The 25566-nt window shown below is 39.7% G+C and overlaps 1 protein-coding gene across 2 annotated transcripts in view; it reads left to right on the top strand.

The window, feature by feature from the left end:
• The window catches only part of PTPRO (protein tyrosine phosphatase receptor type O), a 272959-nt gene that overhangs the window by 178461 nt on the left and 68932 nt on the right, over positions 1-25566 (top strand). For both annotated transcript variants that reach the window (XM_010368473.2, XM_010368474.2), the window contains exons 7-12: positions 3602-3798; positions 10548-10668; positions 11661-11854; positions 15063-15174; positions 19793-19944; positions 21122-21242. In XM_010368473.2, coding sequence (XP_010366775.1) covers positions 3602-3798; positions 10548-10668; positions 11661-11854; positions 15063-15174; positions 19793-19944; positions 21122-21242 — 897 coding nt within the window. The remainder of the gene's footprint in view (positions 1-3601; positions 3799-10547; positions 10669-11660; positions 11855-15062; positions 15175-19792; positions 19945-21121; positions 21243-25566) is intronic.

Raw genomic sequence — 25566 nt, forward strand, 5'->3', positions numbered from 1 at the left:
GAAAGGCCTTAAAGATTTATCAGACGCATAGAAAATGTATTCCCAACTGCCTTGTGTGCCTTTCAAGTGTTAGAGTCCTTGGACATGTGATTACTTAAGAAAGAGAACAAAGTTGAGGATTTCATTCTTTCCATAAGACTAAAAACGCCTCACTGACCAAATAGTCTCTTTCTGCACCAGTACAGATCTACCGCACATGTGAACAGCCTCCATGAAAACTCTGCAACAATTCTGGTCTTTCTGACTTTTCTCTTCTCTGAATTCCTATTCTGTCTCATAGTACACAGCACAAAACACAGAACTTATTAGTGTGTGGTATTTTTCTAGATTTATTTTAGGTGCATCTTGCTTCTCATGTCAAATTGTAAAATCCTAGGCTGGAGTTATACCGTTTGCATATTTATTCATTCTCTTGCACATTCAAGAAATATTTATGGAACCACTTGTATCTTTCATGCGCTCTGCTCTATTCTTAGAGTATCTAAAGTGACTAGTGCCATTGAGGATATGTCGGAATTGCTCAAAAATGTGATAACTTTAAAGAGATGCATCTGAATATTTATCTAGAAAAATACAGGCTACCAGAAGTTTTGTTTTTTCTCTGTTGCTAAAAGAATGACTTTTTAAGTGCTTAGGAGATTCTGTTCTGTGGTAATGAGTTATTCAGATGTACTGCATATACTTCTTTGGTTTAAAAAATGGATATCGCATATATAAATACACCTAACTGGGTAAATGAGCAACAAATTAGGGTGGCTCACGTTTGCTCAGCATAATGTAGTCACACACCAGCTGAAGTATATTTGCAGCCCATTTTTCCTGACCAAACTGTTTCACATATTCTGGTGTTGAGCTGTTACATTACAATTTATTATATGTTTATGTTGTTGCATTATAATTTACATTTATGTAGCTTTGAAGGCCTTCCCAGAGATGAGAATTCAGGTAGGAATTTGCACTAGTCTGCCAATAGCCTTATGAAGGGAACACTTTCATTACCCCCATTTTTCACATTAAAAAACAAACTGAATTGCAGAAAGTTCAGTGACTTCCCCAAGTGTCAAAATTAAGATTAGAACTCAGGAATATTTGATAACAAAATCCATTTTCATTTAGCCTGCAATGACCCAATTCCTCGGGTTGATTATCAGGTCAGTCATAAGGTAAAACTATTAAATAACTGAATTTGTTTTGCTTCCTTCAACCTTTGCCCTCTGTGCCCCCACTACACCAGTACTCTTCAGAACAGTAGCAACACTTCGCGTTTATGTAGTTCGCTAATACGTATTATCTCATTTGATCCCAACAGCAACTTTATGAGGTAAATTAATACAGATTGTCACAAAGCGCTAACTCAGGAGACAGGAGGGCTGGGTTGGGTCACAAGCACTTACTAGCTCTGTGACTTCAGGCAGCTTGTTTATATCTCTGGGCCTCAGTTTCCTCATCAGGAACTGTATTAGTCCGTTTTCACACTGCTATAAAGAACTACTTGAGACTGAGTAATTTATAAAGGAAAGAGGTTTAATTGACTCACAGTTCAGCATGGCAGGGAGGTCTCAGGAAACTTACAATCATGGCAGAAGGCAAAGGGGAAGCAAGAACCTTCTTCACAGGGTGGCAGGACAGAGAGAGAGAGAGCAGGGGAAACTGCCACTTTTAAACCATCAGATCTCGTGAGAACTCCCTCATTATCTTGAGAACAGCATGGGGGAAACCGCCTCCATGATCTAATTACCTCCCATCAGGTCCCTCCCTCGATAAGTGGGGATTACAATTCGAGATGACATTGGGTGGGGACAGAGCCAAACCATATCAGCAAAATAAGGCAGTGGGTCTCTAAAGTTCTGCTCTATTCTAAAATTCCATGATTTATCCATTTAACAGATGCAATGACTGAGATTCAGAGACATTAACTCATTTGTCCAAAGTTGCACCACTAACAAGGACCAAACTGAGTCTTAGTGCAATTATCCTGTCTCCAAATTTTTACTATTTCATAGTGCTCCAGGAAGTCTCATGCAGGGTTGAGAGCATGGATTTTGGAATCAGACTTCCTGTGTGTGAAACTTAGTTCGACTTACCCTCTCTCTGCCTCAGTTTTCGCATCTGACAAGTGAGATTTAATAAAAGTACTTATCTCATTGGCTTGTTATAAAAGTTAAAGGGGCCAGGCACGGTGGCTCACACCTGTAACCCCAGCACTTTGGGAGGCCAAGGTAGGCGGATCACCTGAGGTCAGGAGTTCGAGACTAGTCTGGCCAACATGGTGAAACCCTCTCTCTACTAAAAGTACAAATATTAGCCAGGCATGGTGGTGGGCACTGTAATCCCAGCTACTCGGGAGGCTGAGGCAGGAGAATCGCTTGAACCCAGTAGGTGGAGGTTGCAGTGAGCCAAGATAAGGCTGCGCTCCAGCCTGGGTGACAGAGTGACATTCCATCTCAAAATAAATAAACAAATAAGTAAATAAATATAAGTTAAAGGAATGAAATACGTAATACATATAAACTTGAAGTTTACATGCTAAAAAGCAGTTTATATGCTGAAAAGCAGTTTATATGTAAGCATCCGTGTTTTAAGCTCAACCACTACTGTGATGTCCTAGACATCTTCCCAAGAGAACTACGGTAGCACCCTTGTGTCTGTGGTGTCACTGACCTGCCAGGAACAAATATATAAATATATAATGGATTCCATATCTCTTTACTAGAATTAATATCATTTTTTATTATCATTTCCTTTGCACCATTTACACCGAACCTTAGTTTGTCCTCCCCAGTAGAGCCACTTGCTCCTTTTCCTCTCCTGGGTCTCAGCCTAGGAATATAGTATTAAATTAAGGAGCTGAGATATGCATCCTAAGCAAATAAATGGAATTTTCATATTTGCATTTCAGCAGGGAATTTCTGCAGATAATAATCACCTTAACATGTCTTGAGTCCTTACTAGGTGTCAGGCACTGTGTTAAGAACCACTTTATGAACATAAGAGAACAAAGCTAAAGATGGGCACTTCTATGGAGATATTTTATGGTAAGGATCCTGTTGTATTCCTCAAATTATCACCCAGGTTTCAGCCAGCTTCTTTAACGGAGCCAGCCTGTTGCGTGTTTCTTCTCTAATAGAGTCACAGCCTGCCTTTTTGTTCTCACTGTTGCCAAATTCAAACGTTTTCACATGATAGTAGTCTAGGCTGATTTGGATCTCGAAGTAATTATTCCTAGAGACCAAAGATCCTAGTAGCAAAGGAATTATAAGCCCTGATGAAATGCCACACTGCCACGCTCACTCTTTGTTGAAAGAGAAGTAAATTTTCTCTGGTGAAGAATTTACCAGAATACTCTCACATGCACATGACGATTGAAGTGGCGCTTTCGTTTCTGCTGTTATTGCTGAGGCTGCTGTTTAGATCAAGGTGAGGTCAAGGGGTAGAGGGTTGCAGCTGGGCAGAGGACCTGAAGAGTTGCCAGTCTGACCACCCATCTTACTTTGAATCTCATTGTAAGGGCGAAAAGAAAACATGATTTTTTAAACCAGAATCTCTTATCTTAATCAGTGCAATGTGCAGCCTCCCCTGTGTTCCAATTTGAAATGTACAGGTCCTTCAGGAGACTGGATTGAAGAACTGACTGAGAAGCCCCAGCACGTGAGTGTCCACGTTTTAAGCTCAACCACTGCCTTGATGTCCTGGACATCTTCCCAAGAGAACTACAACAGCACCATTGTGTCTGTGGTGTCGCTGACCTGCCAGAAACAAAAGGAAAGCCAGAGGCTTGAAAAACAGTACTGCACTCAGGTAAAGGAGAGAAAATGAGGATGGGCTCGCCAGTCCCACCTAAGCACAGCCTTACAGGGCAATGCCACGGAGGCAATTGCAGGAAGCCATGCTGAGGTCTGCTGGGATGGGTGTGTTGTATGAGTGTTCCCAAGAGCCAGAGGGGCCAGAAATGAGTGGGAATGGCTTTTCCATGGCACTGTCATCTCCCTTTCTCTTCATAGGAGGGCCGTGTTCCTTTCTCTTTCATTCCTTATTCAAGAGAATTTGCTGAGCACCTATGATGTGCCAGGTACTAAGAGAGATGTTAGAAATTTTTAAACATCCTGCTCTTGCAGAGCTTATAATCTAGTGAGAACAATACATAAGTGAACCTATAATGACTGCACTGTATAGAATAAGGCCTCAGCTTAAAATGAATGATGAGAGTCCAGAGGAGTTCACAGAAGAAGGAGCTGAGCATGAGTAACATGGATGAAGGGGAAAGAGGATTTGGAAACTGGTTGGAGAAAACATCGCAGAGGAGACAACCAAGCAGAGGGTTGGAGGGGTTTTTGTGTGTTTGTTTTACTTTTTTCCATTCCTTTAATTTTCATTTTTACTGTAAAAGTAACATATTATTGTTTAAAAAAAAAAAAAAAACTTAAAAATGTAAAGAATATAAAGTAGGCTGGGCACGGTGGCTCACGCCTGTAATCCCAGCACTTTGGGAGGCCAAGGCGGGTGGATCACCTGAGGTCAGGAGTTCAAGACCAGCCTGGCCAACATAGTGAAACCTCGTCTCCACTAAAAATACAAAAATTAGCCAGGCTTGGTGGCACGTGCCTGTAATCCCAGCTGCTAGGGGAAGCTGAGGCAGGAGAATCGCTTGAACCTGGGAGGTAGGGGTTGCAGTGAGCTGAGATGTTGCCACTGCACTCCAGCCTGGGCGACAAAGCGAGACTCGGTCTCGAAAATAAATAAATAAATAAATAATATAAAGTAAAAAACTACCCCCTCACCAGTTACAACTGAAAAGAGCTTTGAAGAATATATAGGAGTCAGCTGTGCACAGAGGCGAGCGAGGGGCAGGCAGAGACAGTGTGCAACTCTAGTCCTGTGAGTGGTTAGCAGAAGGAATGCACATGCCAGACCAATCCTTAGTAAAACCGTGCGACTGGAGCCGAGTGGACCTTGCTCTCAGATGCCCTGAGAACCTGCGGCCCAGTCCTATTTTTCTAAATTCTGGCCTTATGTTTTTACACGGTCAAATTTGGTGGTTCTTGGTGTCTTACAAACATATTTTCTTCCCTAAAGGCAAAAGGAAAAAAATAGTTATCAATTCATGTGGAGTACATTGGAAATGTAATGTGCAGAAAAGATGTTTGCTGTATGAGAGCTATTTGGGATGTTTCCATTCCTCCTAGGAAAATTAAGCATTTAATGAAATTCAAACAATGATAAATTGTGAATTGATAAGATGAATTCAGGAATCGTGTTCTTTGAAGCACTAGAAAGCCATAGAATGCTGAGATAAGCCCTTACTTGAAAATGAGGCGTCCCTTGAGTTGAATTAAATTAAGGAATAAATATGCTAAACCGATTAACTAGTAATCACAGTTCATTGTGTAACTTATTAGCTTCCTTTCCTGAGTGTACCCAAGATGACTGACTCATTACATTGACAGAAAAACGTGTTTTCCCCTACAGACCTTGACCTAGAACTCAACTGCTTCAAGGTAGATTTCTCCCCTTGCCCTACCTAATATACACATTATATATCTTTCACATAAGATTACAAAGGTTAAAGGAAGAGATAGATATTGTAAATTATCAATGAGCCAGAAAAGACTAGTCCAAATGTAATTTTACAATATCTTCTCAAAATGCAAATAGGAAAACAGAACATGAAATGTCCTATTCAGCATTATAAGCAAGAAGACTAATATTTAAAGGGGAGAGCAGAAATGAGACCACCATGCTAGGCATCATCTCAATTACCACAAGAACTTTTTGAGATTTGTATAATATACCACAATAGTCCATTATGCCACTAAATAAATGTGTAGAAAAGCACCAATGGAAAGATCACAGAAAGTGGAAATAAGACCATCTCAGACTCAAAGGAACCTATACTATCATCTAGTTCAACCCTATTATTTAAGAGTCTATCATATACAGGTGCAGTGGCTGCTGTAATCCCAGCACTTTCGGAAGCTAAGGTGGGCAGATCACTTGAGCTCAGAAGCTCAAGACTAGCCTGGGCAACATAGAGAAACCCTGTCTCCACGAAAAAAAAAAAAAAAAATTATCTATCATATACTTATTTCGACTACTATGCTTTCTAGTACATTTTTCTCCTTATTCCTTTAGCTGAGGAGGAATAGAATAGAACTGGTATCCAATTGGAGAGACATTGGACTCAACTAAATTCTCAGGAATGAGGACTAAGACAGTCAGGAAAAATATTGGGATGCTAAATGAGTGGAAATTAAGGGGGAGTGGAGTGTGAAATTATTTTGTAAAAAATAAAACACATTACTTAACATGCAGAATGCAGAGACATTCCACTTTTCCTCCTCCAACACACACCCAAGGAGGTCCAGGCTAAATAAAAAGGCATGGAGAAACATAGAAGTGTAAATATAGGTTAGTAGCTCAGTAAATATTCAGAAATTGGGGAGGATGGAAACTAGTGTTTATAACTTATTACCAAGTCAGGTAATCTGTAATCCAATTACCCTTTTGTCATTTTAAAAATAATATGATGTATGTGCCCATAGCTACTTCTTATTCTTGTTTGTTTGTTTCTTTGTACGTTTTTTATGAGACGGAGTCTCGCTCTGTTGCCAGGCTGGAGTGTGGAGTGCAAAGTCAGGATCTCGGCTCACTGCAACCTCTGCCTCCTGGGTTCACGCGATTCTCCTGCCTCAGCCTCTCAATTAGCTGTGACTACAGGTGTGCACCACCACGCCTAGCTAATTTTTGTATTTTTAGTTGAGACAGGGTTTCACCATGTTGACCAGGATGTTCTCAATCTCTTGACCTCATGATCCACCCACCTCGGCCTTCCAAAGTGATGGGATTACAGGCGTGAGCCACCGTGCCCGGTTATAATGGCATATTTAAACAGCTATGATTCCAGATAGTCATTTGAATAGTTAGAATCAACTATTACCTAAAATATTATCAAAAGAAAGGAACCTTAACATTACCCTGAAACAATCTATGCTCCTTATGTCCTTTATTATTCTAAACATTCTAAATAGGCAAAATGGGTTATTAATGAGCTAGGTCAGCATTTACACTTATAGTCAGATGTCTACAATGTGTTAAGTTTAAATGGAGCAATTTTTTTGGTTTTTTGGGGGGGTTTTTTGAGATGGAGTCTTGCTCTGTCACCTAGGCTCAAGTGTAGCGGCATAATCTCGGCTCACTGCAACCTCCACCTCCCAGTTGCAAGCGATTCTCTTGCCTCAGCCTCCCAAGGAGCTGGAACTACAGAAGTGAGCCACCACGCCTCGCTAATTTTTGTGTTTTTAGTAGAGTCAGGGTTTCACCATGTTGGCCAGGCTGGTCTCGAATTCCCAACCTCAGGTGATCTACCCGGCTCAGCCTCCCAAAGTGCTGGGATTATAGGCGTGAGCCACTGCACCCGGCCTGGAGCAATGTTGATGATATAACACATTATGTGGTTCAATAGCATATTATTTATGTATATATGTTAGAAGAAGGCCTAGAATAATGCACATCAAAATGTCAGGATTTGTGGGAGGAGAACAAACAAAACTTCCAATTTACTTCATTTGTTCTTTTATTGGGTGAGCAATTTTTACAATAAGCATATATGTTTTATCATATAAAGTGTATTTTAAATAAATAAAATAATACTGCTTAGTTGTGGATAATATGCATCTTCTTATCATAGTTTGTCTCTTTAGAAAATTCTCTATCAGGCCGGGCATGGCAGTTCATGCATGCAATCCCAGCACTTTGGGAGGTCAAGACAGGAAAGGCGCTTGAGACCAGGAGTTTGAGACCAGCCTGGCCAACATAATGAAACCCTGTCTCTACTAGAAACACAAAAATAAGCTGAGCATGATGGCGCACACCTGTAATTCCAGCTACTTGGGTAGCTGAAGCACAAGAATCACTTGAACCCAGGAGGCAGAGGTTGCAGTGAGCCAAGATCGTGCCACTGCACTCCAGCTTGGGCAACAGAGTGACAGAGCAAGACTCTGTCTCAAAAAGAAAGAAAAGAGAAGAAAGAAAGAGAGAAAGAGAGGAAGAAAGGAAAGAAAGCAAAAAGAAAAAGAAGAGAAGAAAAGAGAAAGAAAGGAAAGAAAGAAAGAAAGACAGAAATAAAGAAAGAAGAAGGAAAGGAAAGGAGGAAGGAATGTAGGAAGGAAGGAAGGAAGGAAAGGAAGGAAAAGGAAGGAAGGGAAGGAAGGAAGGAAGAAAGGAAAGAAGAAAGAAAGGAAGAAGAAAACAGAAAGAAGAAAAAGAAAGAAGAAGAAGAAGAAAGTACCGAAAGGAAGCTCCCGGGAGGAGGGAGGGAGGAGGAGGAAGGAAGGAAGGAAGGAAGGAAGGAAGGAAGGAAGGAAGGAAGGAAGGAAGGAAGGAAAATTCTCTATCAGATGAAGAGATCTAGTTGACTAAATCTGCCTATATGGCTTCCAGCAGAATTAAAAATCTAAAAGTTGTGCAAGATACCCTGATATGAAAGAGTATAAATTGGAAAGAAAGAATGAAAATGCCAATTTATTAATTCAATGTAATCTTATTTTGTTCAAGCCAGTGGAAAGTAAATTTTGGTATATGGCTCCTTTTACTTACATGTAGAGCAAGTTGTACCAATTCAGATTACATAATTTCTACTGTGTATAATCAGTTTCCAGTGCGGAAAGTTTTAAAATTCGTATCATGTCACCAGTTCTATATTAATCCTTAAAATCTTAATGAGACTCCAAAAAACACCTTACAGCATAGATAAGCTGTAAACAACATTGTTCTCCATTGATTCATGTTCCTTATTGGAGCGATTCCACAATTTTATGTATCCTAGAGGTCAAAAAGTTAATAAGATGAATAAAGGTTAGTATTTATTGATACTCGGTTTAAATATTCTCAAACTCTATGAGGTATATAATTTTATTACCTATATTTTAGCAACGAAGTAACCAAGGCAAGAATTTTCAATAAATTGTAAAGCATAAATAAACCCCCATGCTAATAATGAGCAGAGTCAGGATTTGATTCCAGGTAGTCCGAAAAAAGAATCTGTGTTCTTTCCACCAAGCAATACTCTCTTAAATATTGGAGACACTGAAGGTCAAAGCAGCACCTTAACCTTTTAGTTGAATGATCAATTATTATGCGTGCCAACATTCAACTTTAATAAATGCATTTTATTCATCTATATGTTCTCACTGTTTTTCTCTATATGGTATTTGTTATGTATCCAAATTTTTTTTTAAAAGAGCAGGGCCAGGTGTGGTGGCTCACGCCTGTAATCCTAGCACTCTAGGAGGACCAGGCGGGCAGATCACCTCAGGTCAAGAGTTCAAGACCAGCCTGGCCAACATGGTGAAACCCTGTCTCCACTAAAAATACAAAAATTAGCTGGACGTGGTGGTGCGCAACTGTAATCACAGCTACTCAGGAGCCTGAGTCAGGAGAATCGCTTGAACCTGGGAGGTGGAGGTTGCAGTGAGCTGAGATTGCACCACTTCACTCCAGCCTGGGCGACAGAGCAAGACTCCGTCTCAAGAAAAAAAAAAAAGAACAGTAAAGAAAGTCTCATCTACATGAGAAGTGTTCTCTACAGTATTATTTTAGGGGACTACAACAGCCTGGCAGGGTGCTTACCAGGACATCTCGATGCTTAGCACAGTGACCTGCCCATAGTGTAGATTAGAGATCCCAGCACTAGGCTTCCAGTCCCAACACTGTATCTAAATATATGACCTTGGCCATTCTCTGGCTTTACTACATTTATTAAATGAGCACTTTGGACTAGGTCATCTCTAAGGTCATTTCCATTTCTTTCTTTCTTTTTTTTTTTTTTTTTTTTTGAGAGCTTGTTTCACTCTGTTTCCCAGGCTGGAGTGCAGTGGCATGATCTTGGCTCACTGCAACCTCTGCCTCGTGAGTTCAAGCAATTCTCCTACCCCAGTCTCCTGAGTAGCTGAGATTACAGGCACCCGCCACCATGCCTGGCTAATTTTCTTTGTATTTTAGTAGAGACAGGGTTTCACCATGTTCATCAGGCTGGTCTTGAACTCCTGACTTCAAATGATCCGCCTGCCTTGGCCCCCCAAAGTGCTGGGATTACACACGTGAGTCACTATGCCCGGCGGTCATTTCCATTTCTATAATTAGATATTATATGCTTCTAAGTGACAGGAGACTAAAGACATTTCTGTACTGATATTTGCATGTAATCAGCTGACACTACAATTTAGAATGTCAGACTATCCTCATGGTATTGCTGATTTGATTATGGTTAGAGGCTGATGTATCTCTAGTGTGCATAGTTACAATTGACATTGATGGGTATAAAGCAGTTCACAGGGCTTAGAATAGAAAAAATTTGAATCTTCTAGGTTCCCTTCAAAGTTCACATAAACTATAAATCATTCTAATTTTGGAATCTGACAGCTTCAGTAAAGCCTTCTGGATTTCAAAGTCATCTGTGATTCCAAAAAGAGTCTCTGAATATTATTTCAGCCTCTGTGTAACATTCTGAAAGCCCACCTCTAAATAAATCTTATCGGGTGTTTGGTTTAAAGGTGAACTCAAGCAAACCTGTTATTGAAAATCTGGTTCCTGGTGCCCAGTACCAGGTGGTAATATACCTAAGGAAAGGCCCTTTGATTGGACCACCTTCAGATCCTGTGACATTTGCTATTGGTAAGTTGCTGGCCAAAAGAAGAATGAGTGACCTATATATTAGGGTACTGACTGGAGGGGTGCAATGTGCAAGCTCAAATCATTATCATCATATTTGGAAAGCCTATCTTAGTTCATCCAATATGCTACCTTCAGAGTAATAAACAACTAGAATTGTATACTTGGAAAACATTCTTAATATTTATTACTTGTGGAAAAACTCAGAGGCAAACATACTTACTTTAGTTTTCAATGATTACACAACAAGAGTAAAGCTGTGTGCTGTGGCACACACCTACAGTTCCAGCTACTTGGGAGGCTGAGGAGGGAGGACTCCTTGAGCCCAGAAGTTGTTTTTTGTTGTTGTTGTTGTTGTTGTTTTTGAGACAGAGTCTCGCTCTGTCACCCAGGTTGGAATGCAGTGGTGCGATCTCAGCTCACTGCAACTTCCGCCTCCCAGGTTCAAGCGATTCTCCTGCCTCAGCCTCCTGAGCAGCTGGGACCACAGGCACGTGCCACCACACCTGGCTAATTTTTTGTATTTTTTGAAGAGATGGGGTTTCACCATGTTAGCCAGGATGGTCTTGATCTCCTGACCTCACGATCTGCCCGTCTTGGCCTCCCAAAGTGCTGGGATTACAGGCATGAGCCACCACGCCTAGCCGAGCCCAGAAGTTGTAATCCAGCCTTGGTAACACAGCAGACGTTGTCTCAAAAAAAAAAAAAGAAGAGAAAGAAAGAAGAAAGAGAGAGAGAAGAAGAAAAAGAAAGAAGAAAAAAGAAAGAAGAAAGAAAGAAAGAAAAAGAGAAAGAGAGAGAGAGATCTCTCTTCTCGCGAGCTCGGAGAGATCTTCTGCTATTCTTTCGTAGGGGGTCTGAGGGAGGGAGGGAGGAAGGGATTGTATCAGAAGAGTGAAAATTTGGGTCATTAAATACAAGTTTGAGGCCATTGCTAAGACAGTAAACATTCCTTCTTAACTTTATGTTTCTACCCCCTCCTCTCTTCTTTTTAGTTCCCACAGGAATAAAGGATTTAATGCTCTATCCCTTGGGTCCTACGGCAGTGGTTCTGAGCTGGACCAGACCTTATTTAGGCGTGTTCAGAAAATACGTGGTTGAAATGTTTTATTTCAACCCTGCTACAATGACATCAGAGTGGACAACCTACTATGAAATAGCAGCAACTGTCTCCTTAACTGCATCCGTGGTAATCTTCCCTTAACCAACTGTCACTCTTTCCTATGGGAACAGGCAAGCCTTTATGTACCAAATGTATCTTTAAAAAATTATCTATAAATTTGATTATTTTGTAAATACACATAGTGTGTTAGTTCATTTTCACGTTGCTGATAAAGAAACACCCACGACTGAGCAATTTACAAAAGAAAGAAGTTTAATTGGACTTACAGTTCCACGTGGCTGGGGAAGCCTCACAATCACGACAGAAGGCAAGGAACAGCAGGTCACGTCTTACACAGATGGCAGCAAGCAAAGAGAGCTTGTGCAGGAAAACTCTGTCTTATAATAACCATCAGATCTCATGAGACTTACTCACTATCACAACAACGGCATGGGAAAGACATGCCCCCATGATTCAGTTACTTCCCACCAGGTCCCTCCCACAACAAGTGGGAATTCAAGATAAGATTTGGGTGGGAACACAACCAAACCATATTATTCTTCCCCTTGCCCCTCCGAAATCTCATGTCCTCACATTTCAAAACCAACCATGCCTTCCCAACAGTCCTGAAAAGTCTTTACTAATTAACTCGAAAGTGCACAGTCAAAAGTCTCGTCTGAGACAAGGCAAGTCCCTTCCGCCTATGAGTCTGTAAAATCAAAACCAAGTTAGTTACTTCCTAGATACATTCGGGGTACAGGCATTGATACAGCTGTTCCAAATGGGAAACATTGACCAAAACAAAGAGGCTACAGGCCCTATGCAACTCCAAAATCCAGTGGGACAGTCAAATCTCAAAGCTCCAAAATCATCTCCTTTGACTCTATGTCTCACATCCAGGTCATGCTGATGCAACAGGTGCGTTCCTATGGTCTATGGGCAGTTCCAGTCCTGTGGCTTTGCAGCATATAACCCCCCTCCTGGCTGCATTCACAGGCTGGCATTGAGTGTCTGCAGCTTTTCCAGGTGCACAGTGCAAGCTGTCAGTGGGTCTACCACTCTGGGGTCTGGAGGATGGCGGCCCTCTTCTCACAGCTCCACTAGGCAGTACCCCAGTAGGGACTCTGTGTGGGGTCTCTGGCCCCACGTTTCCCTTCTACATTGCCCTAGCAGAGGTTCTCCATGAGGGCCCTGCGCTGCTGCAGCAAACTTTTGCCTGGGCATCCAAGTGTTTCCATACATTTTCTGAAATCTAAGTGGAGGTTCCCAAACCTCAATTCTTGACTCCTGTGCACCCACAGTCTCAACACCACATGGAAGCTGCCAAGGCTTGGGGTTTGCACCCTCTGAAGCCACCACCTGATCTCTACGTTGGCCCCTTTCACCCATGGCTGGGATGCAGGGCATCAAGTTTCTAGGCTGCACACAGCACAGGGACCCTGGGCCTGGGCCGCGAAACCACTTTTTCTTCCTAGGCCTCCAGGCCTGTGATGGGAGGGGCTTCCATGAAGACCTCTGACCTGACCTGGAGACATTTTTCCCATTGTCTTGGGGATTAACATTCAGCTCCTCATTATTTATTCAAATTTCTGCAGCTAACTTGAATTTCTCCTCAGAAAATGGGATTTTCTTTTCTATCACATTGTCAAGTTGCAAATTAACTTTTATGCTCTGTTTACCTTTTAAAACTGAAAGCCTTTAACAGCACCAAGTCACCTCTTGAATGCTTTGCTGCTTAGAAATGTATTCTGCCAGATACCCTAAATCATCTCTCTTAAGTTCAAAGTTCCAAAATCCCTAAGGGAGGCACAAAATGCTGCCAGTATCTTTGCTAAAACATAACAAGAATCCCCTTTGCTCCAGCTCCTAACAAGTTCTTCATCCCTATCTGAGACCACCTCAGCCTAGATTTCATTGTCCATATCATTATCAGCATTTTGGTCAAAGCCATTCAACAAGTCTCTAGGGAGTTCCAAACTTTCCCACATTTTACTGTCTTCTGAGCCCTCCAGACTATTCCAACCTGTGCCTGTTACCCAGTTCCAAAGTCACTTCCACATTTTTGGGTATCTTCTCAGCAGCACCCCACTCTCAGTACCAATTTACTGTATTAGTTCATTTTCATGCTGCTGACAAAGACATATACAAGACTGGGCAATTTACAAAAGAAGGAGGTTTAATAGGGTTTACAGTTCCACGTGGCTGGGGAAGCCCCACAATCATGGCAGAAGGCAAAGAGGAGCAAGTCATGTCTTACATGGATGGTACCAAGGGAGAGAGCTTGTGCAGGAAAACGCCCCCTTATAATAACCATCAGATCTAATGAGACTTACTCACTATCATCAGAACAGCACAGAAAAGACCTGCCCCCATGATTCAGTTACCTCCCACCAGCTCCCTCCCACAACACGTGGGGAATTCAAGATGAGATTTGGGTGGGGATACAGCCAAACCATATCAGATAGGTATGGCTATTTTCAAAGTTTTTTCGTTGTTTTTGCTTTTAGGTTTTGAGATTCTCTTTTGTTTTGAGAGGGAGGGAAAGAGATAATTGTGTGAAGCTAGCAGTTATCTCTAATTGAATGTATTTGTTAATCAACATTTTTTCCTAAGCACAGAATAGAGCAATCAAGTGCTTATTGCTTCTCTCAGATCCTGGGGAGGAACACAAAGAGATTTCCCTTTAGTATTCAATAGTTAGTTTGACACTGCCTAATTTTAATGATGCCTCTTCATGGCATCCACAGATCAGTTAAATACCTCTAATGTCAGGCTTTTAGAGGATGGTTTTTAAGAAAACAGGTAAAAATTGCTCTTTCTGAAATTGAGATAATTTTGAAAAGTGTAGATTACCCATGGGCTATTCACAAAGTACACAGTTGCTCTCTACCCAGTTGAAGACTCTGAAGGACTCCTGTTCATGGTTTACCTTGAAAAAACACCGAGTTGTGAGAGGTTACTTGTCTTAGAAATAGGGAGAAATGTATGTACAGTCACTTATAAATAAGCACTATTTCATGTGTGTAATATTACGAAATTGCAAAATGAAACAACTATTGGAAATCTGTGGCTGTATATCTTTAAATCACTTTTTAAAATTTATATTTTTGTATTTTACTTTCTATCTCATTTCATTCTAGAAAGAATATTTTATTATAGTAAATTTAGGAACTACAAAAAGACAATATAAAGGAAAATTAAAATTACTCATTAATTTTTTATGAAAGTAACTCTACTCCAAAAATAGTACTTTCTCCCACAGTCTTTTGTCTCCTTGCTTGCTTTTCTCATTCAGAGAATAGCTAATCTGCTGCCAGCATGGTACTACAACTTCCGGGTTACCATGGTGACGTGGGGAGATCCAGAATTGAGCTGCTGTGACAGCTCTACCATCAGCTTCATAACAGGTGAGGCATGTGTGGGGAATGGTTCCACGAGGAGGGAGCATTATCCTGAGGAGTTACCAAGGTTCCAAATCTCTAGAAAGTGCCAGTCATTCACCCAGCACTGGTGAACATCAGTTTCATGGGAGATAATATTGATTCTGATCATTCATTATTTTGTTTAGTTGATAATCTTTGAAAATCAAAATACCATTTTTATTCTGAGTTACCACCATTGACTTATTTTATTTTGAGGCACTGACCTTGATGTACTCCCCAGCTGGGATTGATTAGAATAGAGATATGGCAGGCACAGCCATCAGCTTCACACTGCACAGTCAATTGATTTTACCTATATGATTATTATATTTGTTAGAGTGCCCCCACTTTCTTATTAATTAAGCCATTTTTAAAGTCATAGGCTGACTGCAGTAGGGTTCATTGTGGAAATAAAAAAATAGGGTTTAGAGACAGATAGATCTGGATTTGAATAGACCCTCCCACACACCACATATAACCTTGAGCACGTTAACGTTTCTAAACCTGTTTTTTTTAATGTGGAAAATGAGGATGATAATAGTATCAGTTGTCTGTTATTACAACTTCATTATTATATAAGCTACTTTGCAAAATACATGGCACAAAGTTTAAGCACTTAAAAAACGATTAGTCTTAGATCCTCGGAAACCTTAAATTATGTAGTTGCACCATCAGTAGTCAGAGATAGCAGTGAAAAGGGGAAATTCATCAAAGAAACACTAATCTTTGTTGTTTGAACTAAGACGTTTCAAGAAACTTTTATCAAACGACAAGGTTGTAATTACAGTTGTCCTGAGAAAACAGAGGAGAAAAATACTGCTTAGAAGAATAATTTTGGCAAACAGTTGGACATCTAGTTAACTCTGTTGAAATTTATCAGTGAAAAAAATTAGAAAGAAATCAATCATCTGTGAATTCTTACACAATTAACTTCCATAAGCATGTCTCTTTTCTCTACTAGCCAATATCCAGAGCACCTTTTGTTCCAGATTTTAATAGTAATATTAGAGCATAAAAGTGAAAGAATACCCAAAAAGGAGAAAATAGCAATTACTTGGCAAGCGCTGTGTTAGGCGTTTACCTATATTGATAATCACATATTTAATTATAATTAAACTTCACTGTATCAATAATTCTTATAATTTAACTATACTGATATAAACGTTCTGAGAATGCTCTTTCCTTCTCACCACGACAGTTGTCTGGAAAAAGCCCAGATGTAACATCTCAACCTGGGACTGCTCATTTCTAGCTGTCAAACTTTGAGCAAATTATCTTAATGATTCTGGGCTTCTATTTTCTCACAGGTAGAACCCCCTAAAATGTCAGCTACATAGGCTCTAAAGCCTACTTGGAGACAACTGGGTAGTAGAGCAAAACTTAATATATTGCACACCACCTTGACAGTCTTTGCACTGTCTCTTAAGGGGGGCAAAAGAAATGAAATATTAATAGGATTTGGCTTTCTGGCTCGAGTGATTTAAAGTATGCCTTTCAAGATGGGAAACTGACTAGGATTCGGCATACTTCATAACAGTTTAAATGGACATAGCAAGCCTGGATTCATAAACTATGGTTAATAAACAAGCTACTTACCTGGTAAGCAGTCTGTTGTCTCCAATGTATTGATGTTGACGATTTTCTATCTTTTCCTGGGTCAAATAAATAAATGATGCCGAACCAGCAGTCTGTAGGTATTGTCTGAGCATAGTGACAGAGATGGTCTCAATTCTCACATCTATAAAATGGGTATAATAATAATAAATAAATAATAACAAATATCTCACAGTATGTGTGAGAATTAAATCATGTAACGTAAGTCACTATTATAATATATATGATAGATTATTATCATGTTTATACTTATTTTTTAAACCAGTTGAAAATTCTAGTAGGCTTTTTTTTAATCTTCTTTTTTTTACATTTTACTTTAAATTCTGGGATGCATGTACAGAACATGCAGGTTTGTTACATAGATATACATATGCCATGGTGGTTTGCTGCACCTATCAACCTGTCATCTAGGTTTTAAGCCCCTCATACATTAGGTATTTGTCCTAATGCTCTCCCTCCCCTTGCCCTCCACCCCCCGACAGGCCTCATATAATGCTAATACTTATAACAAACATTCATAACTAGCTATGCTTTCAAAAATAATTATTCACTGAAGAATTTGTAATATATAAAGTAAAAACGCATGTGTGTGATGTTTTTTACCTTCTTATTTAAAGCAAATAAGAATCTCATGCTTAACTCTCCTATGCTTTAATTTTCCAAATTGTGTGGTATAAAAGGAAATAAGAACAAAATATTTGAATTAGGTGTGATTTATTAGGCACTCAAGTATACCATCTTTGTTAGGCAATTCAGTTGACTAGCCCTCAATCGTAGTAATTATGCTGAGGGGCCAAATTATTAATAAACAAATAGTGACATCTTGTGGCCTTCCAGCAATATGCTAGGTTTTAAAGCAACAACATGGAAATAAAAATCTGACATGTTGAGAGGAAAGATACATACTTCTGGGTTTGCAATTTTAAAGATGTTTCTTTTCCTCACTAAAATTGGAACATGAGACAATATCCTTCGAAGAAATATATGCATAGGTTCTTGTATATGATGAAATATGTTGGAATATATTAGGAGGTTATAAAGAAGCCAAGGTTATTTTCCTTTAGTAGAATATTCTGAAATATTATGTAGATTTGTGTTGTTAGATGAATTGTTGATCTTTCAAGATTTTATTGCTAAGCATGCTATATAAATGCTACTCCTATTTCACATGAAACAGAAATGCATTTTTACTTTATATATTACAAATTCTTCAGTGAATATTTTTTAAAGCATAGCTAGTTATGAATGTTTGTTGTAAGTATTAGCACCATATTAGGAGAAATGATTCTTTATAGAAATTTTCCAAAGATTTTAGTTGATATTGTGCTGTATCTCAGAATGGAACACCGACTGTCTTCAAACCAACGTACACATGGTATTTAAATTCAACTGCGTATTTGTTTTTTAAAATAATCAGAGTTAGCAGTTACTTTAAAAAGTATTTAAAATATGTTTTCAGAGCCTATATAGTATAAAGCTTGTGATGAATTCTCCTCCCTAGTTAGCAAATTTTTAATTTTTTTTTTTTTCTTTTTGGCTGGGCGTAGAAGCTCATGCCTGTAATCCCAGCACTTTGGGAGACCAAGATGGGCAGATTGCTTGAGCCAGGAGTTCGAGACCAGCCTAGGCAACATAGAAAGACCCCGGCTCTACAAAAAATACAAAAATTAGCCGGGTATGTGGCTACAGGTACCTGTGGTCCTAGCTACTTGGTAAGCTGAGGCAGGAGGGATGCTTGAGCCTGGGAGGTCGAGGCTGCAGTGAGCCGAGATTGTGCCACTGCACTACCACTTGCGTGACAGAGTGAGACCCTGACTCAAAAATAAAAATAAAAATAAAATAAATTAAAAGTATTTTTTTTTTTTTTTTTTTTTTTTTTTTTTGAGACAGGGTCTTACTCTGTCACCCAGGCTGGAATGCAGTGGCAGGCTCATGGTTCACTGCAGCCTGGACGTCCTGGGCTCAAATAGTCCTACCCCCTCAGCCTCCCTAGTAGCTAGGACAACAGGGTGTGCCACCATGCCCGGCTGAATTTTGTAATTTTTTGTAGAGATGGGGTTTTGCTATGTGGCCCAGGCTGGTCTCCAACTCCTGGACTCAAGCGATCCACCTACCTCAGCTTCCTGAAATGCAGGGATTACAGGCATTCCCTGCTTAAATTTTTGAAAATTTAAATGTGTAAGATGATAAAGTAGCAAGCTCAGTGTTAGAATTTAGCTTTGAGGCAGGAGAATGGCGTAAACCCGGGAGGCGGAGCTTGCAGTGAGCTGAGATCCGGCCACTGCACTCCAGCCCGGGCGACAGAGCAAGACTCCGTCTCAAAAAAAAAAAAAAAAAAAAAAAAAAAAAAAAAAACTTGTTCTTCCCTTCTTTCCTCTCTCACTACTTACTCAGCAGCATTTATTAAGAGCCTGTTTTCTGCAAAGCACTGGGCTAGAACACTGTCAATAATAACGTCTTGTTATTTTATGGAAGTAACATTTGTCTTCTATCCTACTTGTAGTACTATGATCTTCTATCTTTCTACCCTTGTATCTTACTGTTCTTAATTCCCATAAACGTCTTTGCTGCAAGTAAATAAAAGAGACTTAGTTTACAGGACTCTAAGTTTTTTAATCCTATTTGAATAATGACTCCACTGACGCCTATTAATATTAATTGGTTGATGTAACAAATATACCCAAATAAGTGAACTTTTTAGGAATTTTGTAATGGTGAAATTTATATAAAAGACTTTGATATCCTCAGGTACAGATGGGTCTGGGTGTCTTGTATCTTAGATTTACAAGACGTGGGATCCCATAAAACAAGTGACCATCCTGTATCACCGTCCTTCACTGTTAATGAGAGGTCCTGAAGTTACCAGGACTATCGTGTGCTGTGAATTCTAATTCGCTAAGTTGACTCTATGTAGGATTTCATGCTCTACTAGTAAGTAATTTATTTATCTGTCTATTATGCTAAATTGTGCCTTGTTTCTCCCTTGTAGCCCCAGTGGCTCCAGAAATCACTTCTGTGGAATATTTCAACAGTCTGTTATATATCAGTTGGACATATGGGGATGATACAACAGACTTGTCCCATTCTAGAATGCTTCACTGGATGGTTGTTGCAGAAGGAAAAAAGAAAATTAAAAAGAGTGTATGTTTCTTTGAATGCCAGTATTGGGTGTCTGTAAATTTAGTTTTATGAACTATTGAAAACCACTAAGCAATCATTTATTGACGCATCAAATGTTTGCAATGCCAGTTGTCTGTTTTAGGCTCTGGAGATAAGACAGTGAACAAAAGTTAAATTCTTCCTCTCATAGAGCTTACCATTTAATCTTTAACAATGAGCTGTAAGAGCTGCAACTATTGATTTCATTTATATTTAGAATTATGATTTCAGCTTTTCCTTCAGGATGCCAAACATTTTCAAGAAAACTACAATTAGCATATTTCCGATTTTTTCCCATATATCACCAACACCTAAAGATTTGGGGACTTTGGGACTACTGATTTCTTTTCTCCAAAATATGCTTTTTGATGTTTGTTGATTAGGGTACAGACTAAACTACTGTAATAAAGAAACAAACAAAAGAAGAGTGGCTCAAACAAAATAGAAGTTTATACCTCTCCCATTAAAGCACAGGACTAACCGGGCACTTCTGCTTTAAGGGGTCGTCCAGGGAGGCAAATTCTGTTTTGCTGTTCCATCTGCCACTATGCATAGTCCTTGTCTCTAGAGAGGAACCTTTATCATCATTACCTCCATGTTCCAGCCTGTAGGAAGGAGAAAAGAAAAGGGAGGATGTGGGAGCCCAGCACTTACAGGATATGAACTGAACTATAAGTTGTCCATGTGACTTCTACTTACAATCCACTGATCAGAACTAGGTCATATCGTCCCCTCTAGCTGTAGGAGAAGATAAGAAATAACAATGGCCCTTAGGTAGGAAGCCACACGTCTACAGATATGAGTAGGTTTCTTTTGAACTTCTTAGAATGTACGTATCAGTAGCAACTCAGTAATTTTCTCTTCTAAAACCTCTTATGAATATATGAGAAAATGTCAGAATGAGATCCATTCCAAAAAAGGGAATTAATCACAAAATTGTTCTGATGTATATAATGCATTGTTAAGGCTACCTTGCATTGGGCCCAGCTGAGGAATTTATAAAATTTTCAGAAGATATAATGTATCTATAATACAATAAATCGCAGAGTGCAGCATAGAACAGAGAGGGAATGTGTCTGCTATAGTCCTTTAGTTTTTTGGGGTGGTGCACTGACTCATTCACGAAAAGTTTAAACCCTCGATTTTGATGATCTTGCAGGTAACACGCAATGTCATGACTGCAATTCTCAGCTTGCCTCCAGGCGACATCTACAACCTCTCAGTAACTGCTTGTACTGAAAGAGGAAGTAATACCTCCATGCTCCGCCTTGTCAAGCTAGGTAAGAAGAGGACACAGAGATGGGTGTAAAATAATCATGTTGGGAGAACTAATGTTTGCATCATTTGATTCAGCAAGAGCTCCTCAATTCAATGAAATAACAGAAAAATGGCTAATTTTTATGAGTAGAAAATAGACATTCGTATTAGCAAAAGAGTATGTTCAACTTGGTACAAGTTTCTGTGAGTGGGATATATACTGTTCTGGGAAACGGTGGTGTTCACTATTCTTGGTAAGGTTAAAGAAACCAGGTAGTCATAGAATTTTGGAGATGGAAGCACATTAGAGATTATCTAACGCAGTGTTCACAACCCTATAAGACAACATTCTATTTTCATATTAATATTATGTAGGCCGGGCGCGGTGGCTCAAGCCTGTAATCCCAGCACTTTGGGAGGCCGAGACGGGCGGATCACGAAGTCAGGAGATCGAGAGCATCCTGGCTAACACGGTGAAACCTCATCTCTACTAAAAAAATACAAAAAACTAGCCGGGCGAGGTGATAGGCGCCTGTAGTCCCAGCTACTCGGGAGGCTGAGGCAGGAGAATGGCATAAACCCGGGAGGCGGAGCTTGCAGTGAGCTGAGATCTGGCCACTGCACTCCAGCCTGAGCAACAGAGCCAGACTCCGTCTCAAAAAAAACAAAAAAAAAATTACGTAATACCCTCTTTATTATCTTAAATAGTAACGGATTTAAAAATCTACATATTGATTTTTTAAAGTTTATATAGTTTCCTAACTCTAGTATACAATCAAGACAAAAAGAAACTAATTTATAATAAAATAATATGGATTCCCTATGTATATGTTCAGACACAACTACTCTAAAAGACATAATGAAATTACCTGATGCCTGGATATAATTAAAATGAATAAGTTGGGGGTTATAAGAAATAAAAAGATCACTAGTCTTTTATATAAGAAGTATAAAAATAAGCTAAGAAATGAACAATTTAACATAAATTAATTAATAACAAATAACTAAACAAGCATAGATAACAGGTAGATCCTAGAATAAAAACTAGAGTTAAGATAAGTACTAAAAGATGAGATATATTGTCATATAATGAGAGAAAGATGGAAATAATTTTAATTAAAGTAGGGACAACACACCAAAAGTTTATAAATGGCAGCACAGAAGCAAGCTGGCTTCACTCCCCTCTACCCAACGGAAAACCAAAAGCAAATATACAGCTCTGAGATTTTCACCAGCAACAACCCAGAACTCAAATATGAGAATGAAACAGATTCCAGAGCCGTAGAGAAGTGAAAAAGCTCTGGGCAGATGGTAGGAGAATCAGGCTTCCACATTCATGACACCTCCCCCGCGATTCTGCCTGGCAACAAGTGTGCAGAAAATCTTCTGCCAACTCATGTTTCTACACTGGAAAAAGTGAGGTTGAGGTAGTCAACTAGTTTCCCCACTATGTTGTGTTCCCCTGGCAGGAAATCTGTCCTTGCCTTAAGCCACAGGAAACATCGTGACTGCCTGAAAGGAGAAATAGCTTGAGGATAGGCAGAAACAAAGAGGTGAGGTGGAACTACCATTCCCAGTCCCAGCAACTCTGCTCTGTAACTTGGCCAAAGGAGACACCAAATCAGAGTGGCTGTTCAGCAGCACCATACTGTAGGAGGTATATTTCACAGGTCCCTTGGGCAGGAGCCCCCCAGCCAACTTTGACACACTGCCAGGATAATTCCTTTAAGACCTTTCCTTCTCAGGACAGGCAGAGCCAAGGCAAGTCTGGATTTAAGGTGCCACCTAGAGCTGACATGTAGGCAGTGATCTAGTGGTAAAGATTTGCTGAGCAAATATAGCCAATAAAGACACAACAAGGCAAGGCAGACATAGGAAAGTGGACTAAATAGTTAATTCTTTAATGCAAGACATAGATCTATGCCCATAAGAAACAACATCAAACAGGGAACTGTGACCCCCCTCCCAGAAAAGGACAAAGCAAAAATCCAATGACTGACCCTAACAAGATGGTGATTTGTGAGCTCTCTGAACAAGAATTCAAAATCCAGTTTAAGGAAAATCAGTGATGTCCAGGAAAACACAGAAAAGCAATTCAGAAATTTATCAGAGAAATTTTTTAATCAAACAGAATCTTGGTACTGGGAAATATGTTTGCTGAGCTGAAAAACTCATCACAGCAGAATGGACAAAGGAGAGGAATGATTCAGGAAGCTCAAAGCCTATTTGAAAATACACCATTAGAGGAGCAAAAAGAAAAATAAGACTGAAAGTAGTGAAGTCTGCCTGTAAGACATATAAAAAAGGCCGGGCAAGGTGGCTCATGCCTGTATCCCAGCACTTTGGGAGGCTGAGGCGGGTGGATCACGAGGTCAGGAGATCGAGACCATCCTGGCTAACCCGGTGAAACCCTGTCTCTACTAAAAAAATACAAAAAAACTAGCTGGGCGAGGTGGCGGGCGCCTGTAGTCCCAGCTACTCAGGAGGCTGAGGCAGGAGAATGGCGTAAACCTGGGAGGTGGAGCTTGCAGTAAGCTGAGATCGCGCCACTGCACTCCAGCCTGGGTGACAGAGCGAGACTCTGTCTCAACAACAACAACAAAAAAACCTTAAAAGATCAAACATAAGAATTATTAGTATTCAAGGGGGAGCTGAGCAAGGAAGTTTACTCAAAGAAATAATAATAGAAAACATTCCAAAACGTGAGAAAGATATAATTAGCCAGGTTCAGGAGGGTCTGAGAATACCAAACAGATACCACTCAAATAAGATCATCCCAAAGCAGATAATAATAAAACTCTCAAAGGTCAAAAACAAAGAGAAGGTCCTGAAAGCATCAAGAGAAAAGGAGCAAATAACAGGTAAACAAGCTGCAATTCATCTGGCAACAAACTGTACACGCTATGAGGAAGAACATTTTCACAGTGCTCAAAGAAAAAACTGCCATCCAAGAATAATGTATCCAGCAAAATTGTCCTTCAAATATGAAGGAAAGATAAAGTATTTCTCAGAAAAACAAAAGATGAAAGAATTCACCACTACTAGACCTGTCGTACAAGAAATGCAAGAGAGTTATTCAATCTGAGAGAAAAAGATGCATGTAAAAAGAAAACTTTTCAAGGTATTAGACCTTTGGGAAAATTAAATCCATGGACCAACCCACGATGTTCTATTACTGTAATTGAGGTGTACAATCCATCCATAACTCTGTTATAAAGCCCAAAAGACAAACCTTTTAAAAACAATAATAGCTACAGCAACCTGTTAAGAGACAGGTAATGTAAAGCATGTAAACTGAGGCAACAAAGTCAAAATTGGGGGGTGGAGAGAAATGAAGTTAAAAGGTAAATTTTTGGGTGTGGTGGTTTTGCTTTTGTTTCTATTCTTTTGCTCATGATCTAAGATAACTCGTCATCTCTTTAAAGTAACTTGTTATGGCCGGGCATGGTGGCTCATGCCTGTAATCCAGCACTTTGGGAGGTCAAGGTTGGTGAATTGCTTGAGCCCAGGAATTCAAGACCTCATCTCTACTTAAAAAAAAAAAAAAAAAAAACTGAGTATAGTGACACATGCCTGTGGTCCCAGCTACTTGGGAGGCTGAGGCAGGAGGATCACTTTAGCCCAGAGGTTGAGGCTGCAGTGAGCTGTGATTGTAACACTGCTGCACTCCAGCCTGTGTGACAGAGCAAGACCCCCATCTTAAAAATAAGCAAATAAATAAATAAACTTGTTATATCTATAAGATTTTTTATAAGCCTTGTGGTAACCACAGCACAAAATCATATAATCAGTGAATTAAAAATAAAAAACAACAAATTAATACATAGCACTTAATAATCACTTAACCACAAAGAATGAAAGGAAAAGACGATTCTCAAAACAACCTGAAAACAGGCAACAAAATGGCAGTAGTAAATCTGTACTTAGCAGTAATAACACTGGATGTAAATGGCCTCAATTCTCAATTAAAAGTCACAGTGTGGATGAATGGATAAAAAAATAAGACCCAACTATATGTTGCCTTTAAGAAACCCACTTCACCTGTAAAGACACACAGGGACTGAAAGTGAAGGGGTGGAAAAAGATATTCCATGCAACTGGAAAACAAGCAAAAAGACAGATGTAGCTATGCTTATGTTAGATAAAATAGGCCACAAATCTAAAATTGTAAAAACAGACAAAGAGGGTTACTATATGATAAAGAGATCAGTTTAGCAAGAGGATATAACAACTATAAATGTCTACGCACCCAACACTGGAGCTCCTAAGTATATAAAGTAAACATTAAGTGATCTAAAGGAACAGATAGACTTGATTACAATGATAGTAGGGGACTTCACCACCCCA

The sequence above is a fragment of the Rhinopithecus roxellana genome, chromosome 10, assembly GCF_007565055.1.
Source record: "Rhinopithecus roxellana isolate Shanxi Qingling chromosome 10, ASM756505v1, whole genome shotgun sequence".
Classification (NCBI taxonomy): domain Eukaryota; kingdom Metazoa; phylum Chordata; class Mammalia; order Primates; family Cercopithecidae; genus Rhinopithecus; species Rhinopithecus roxellana.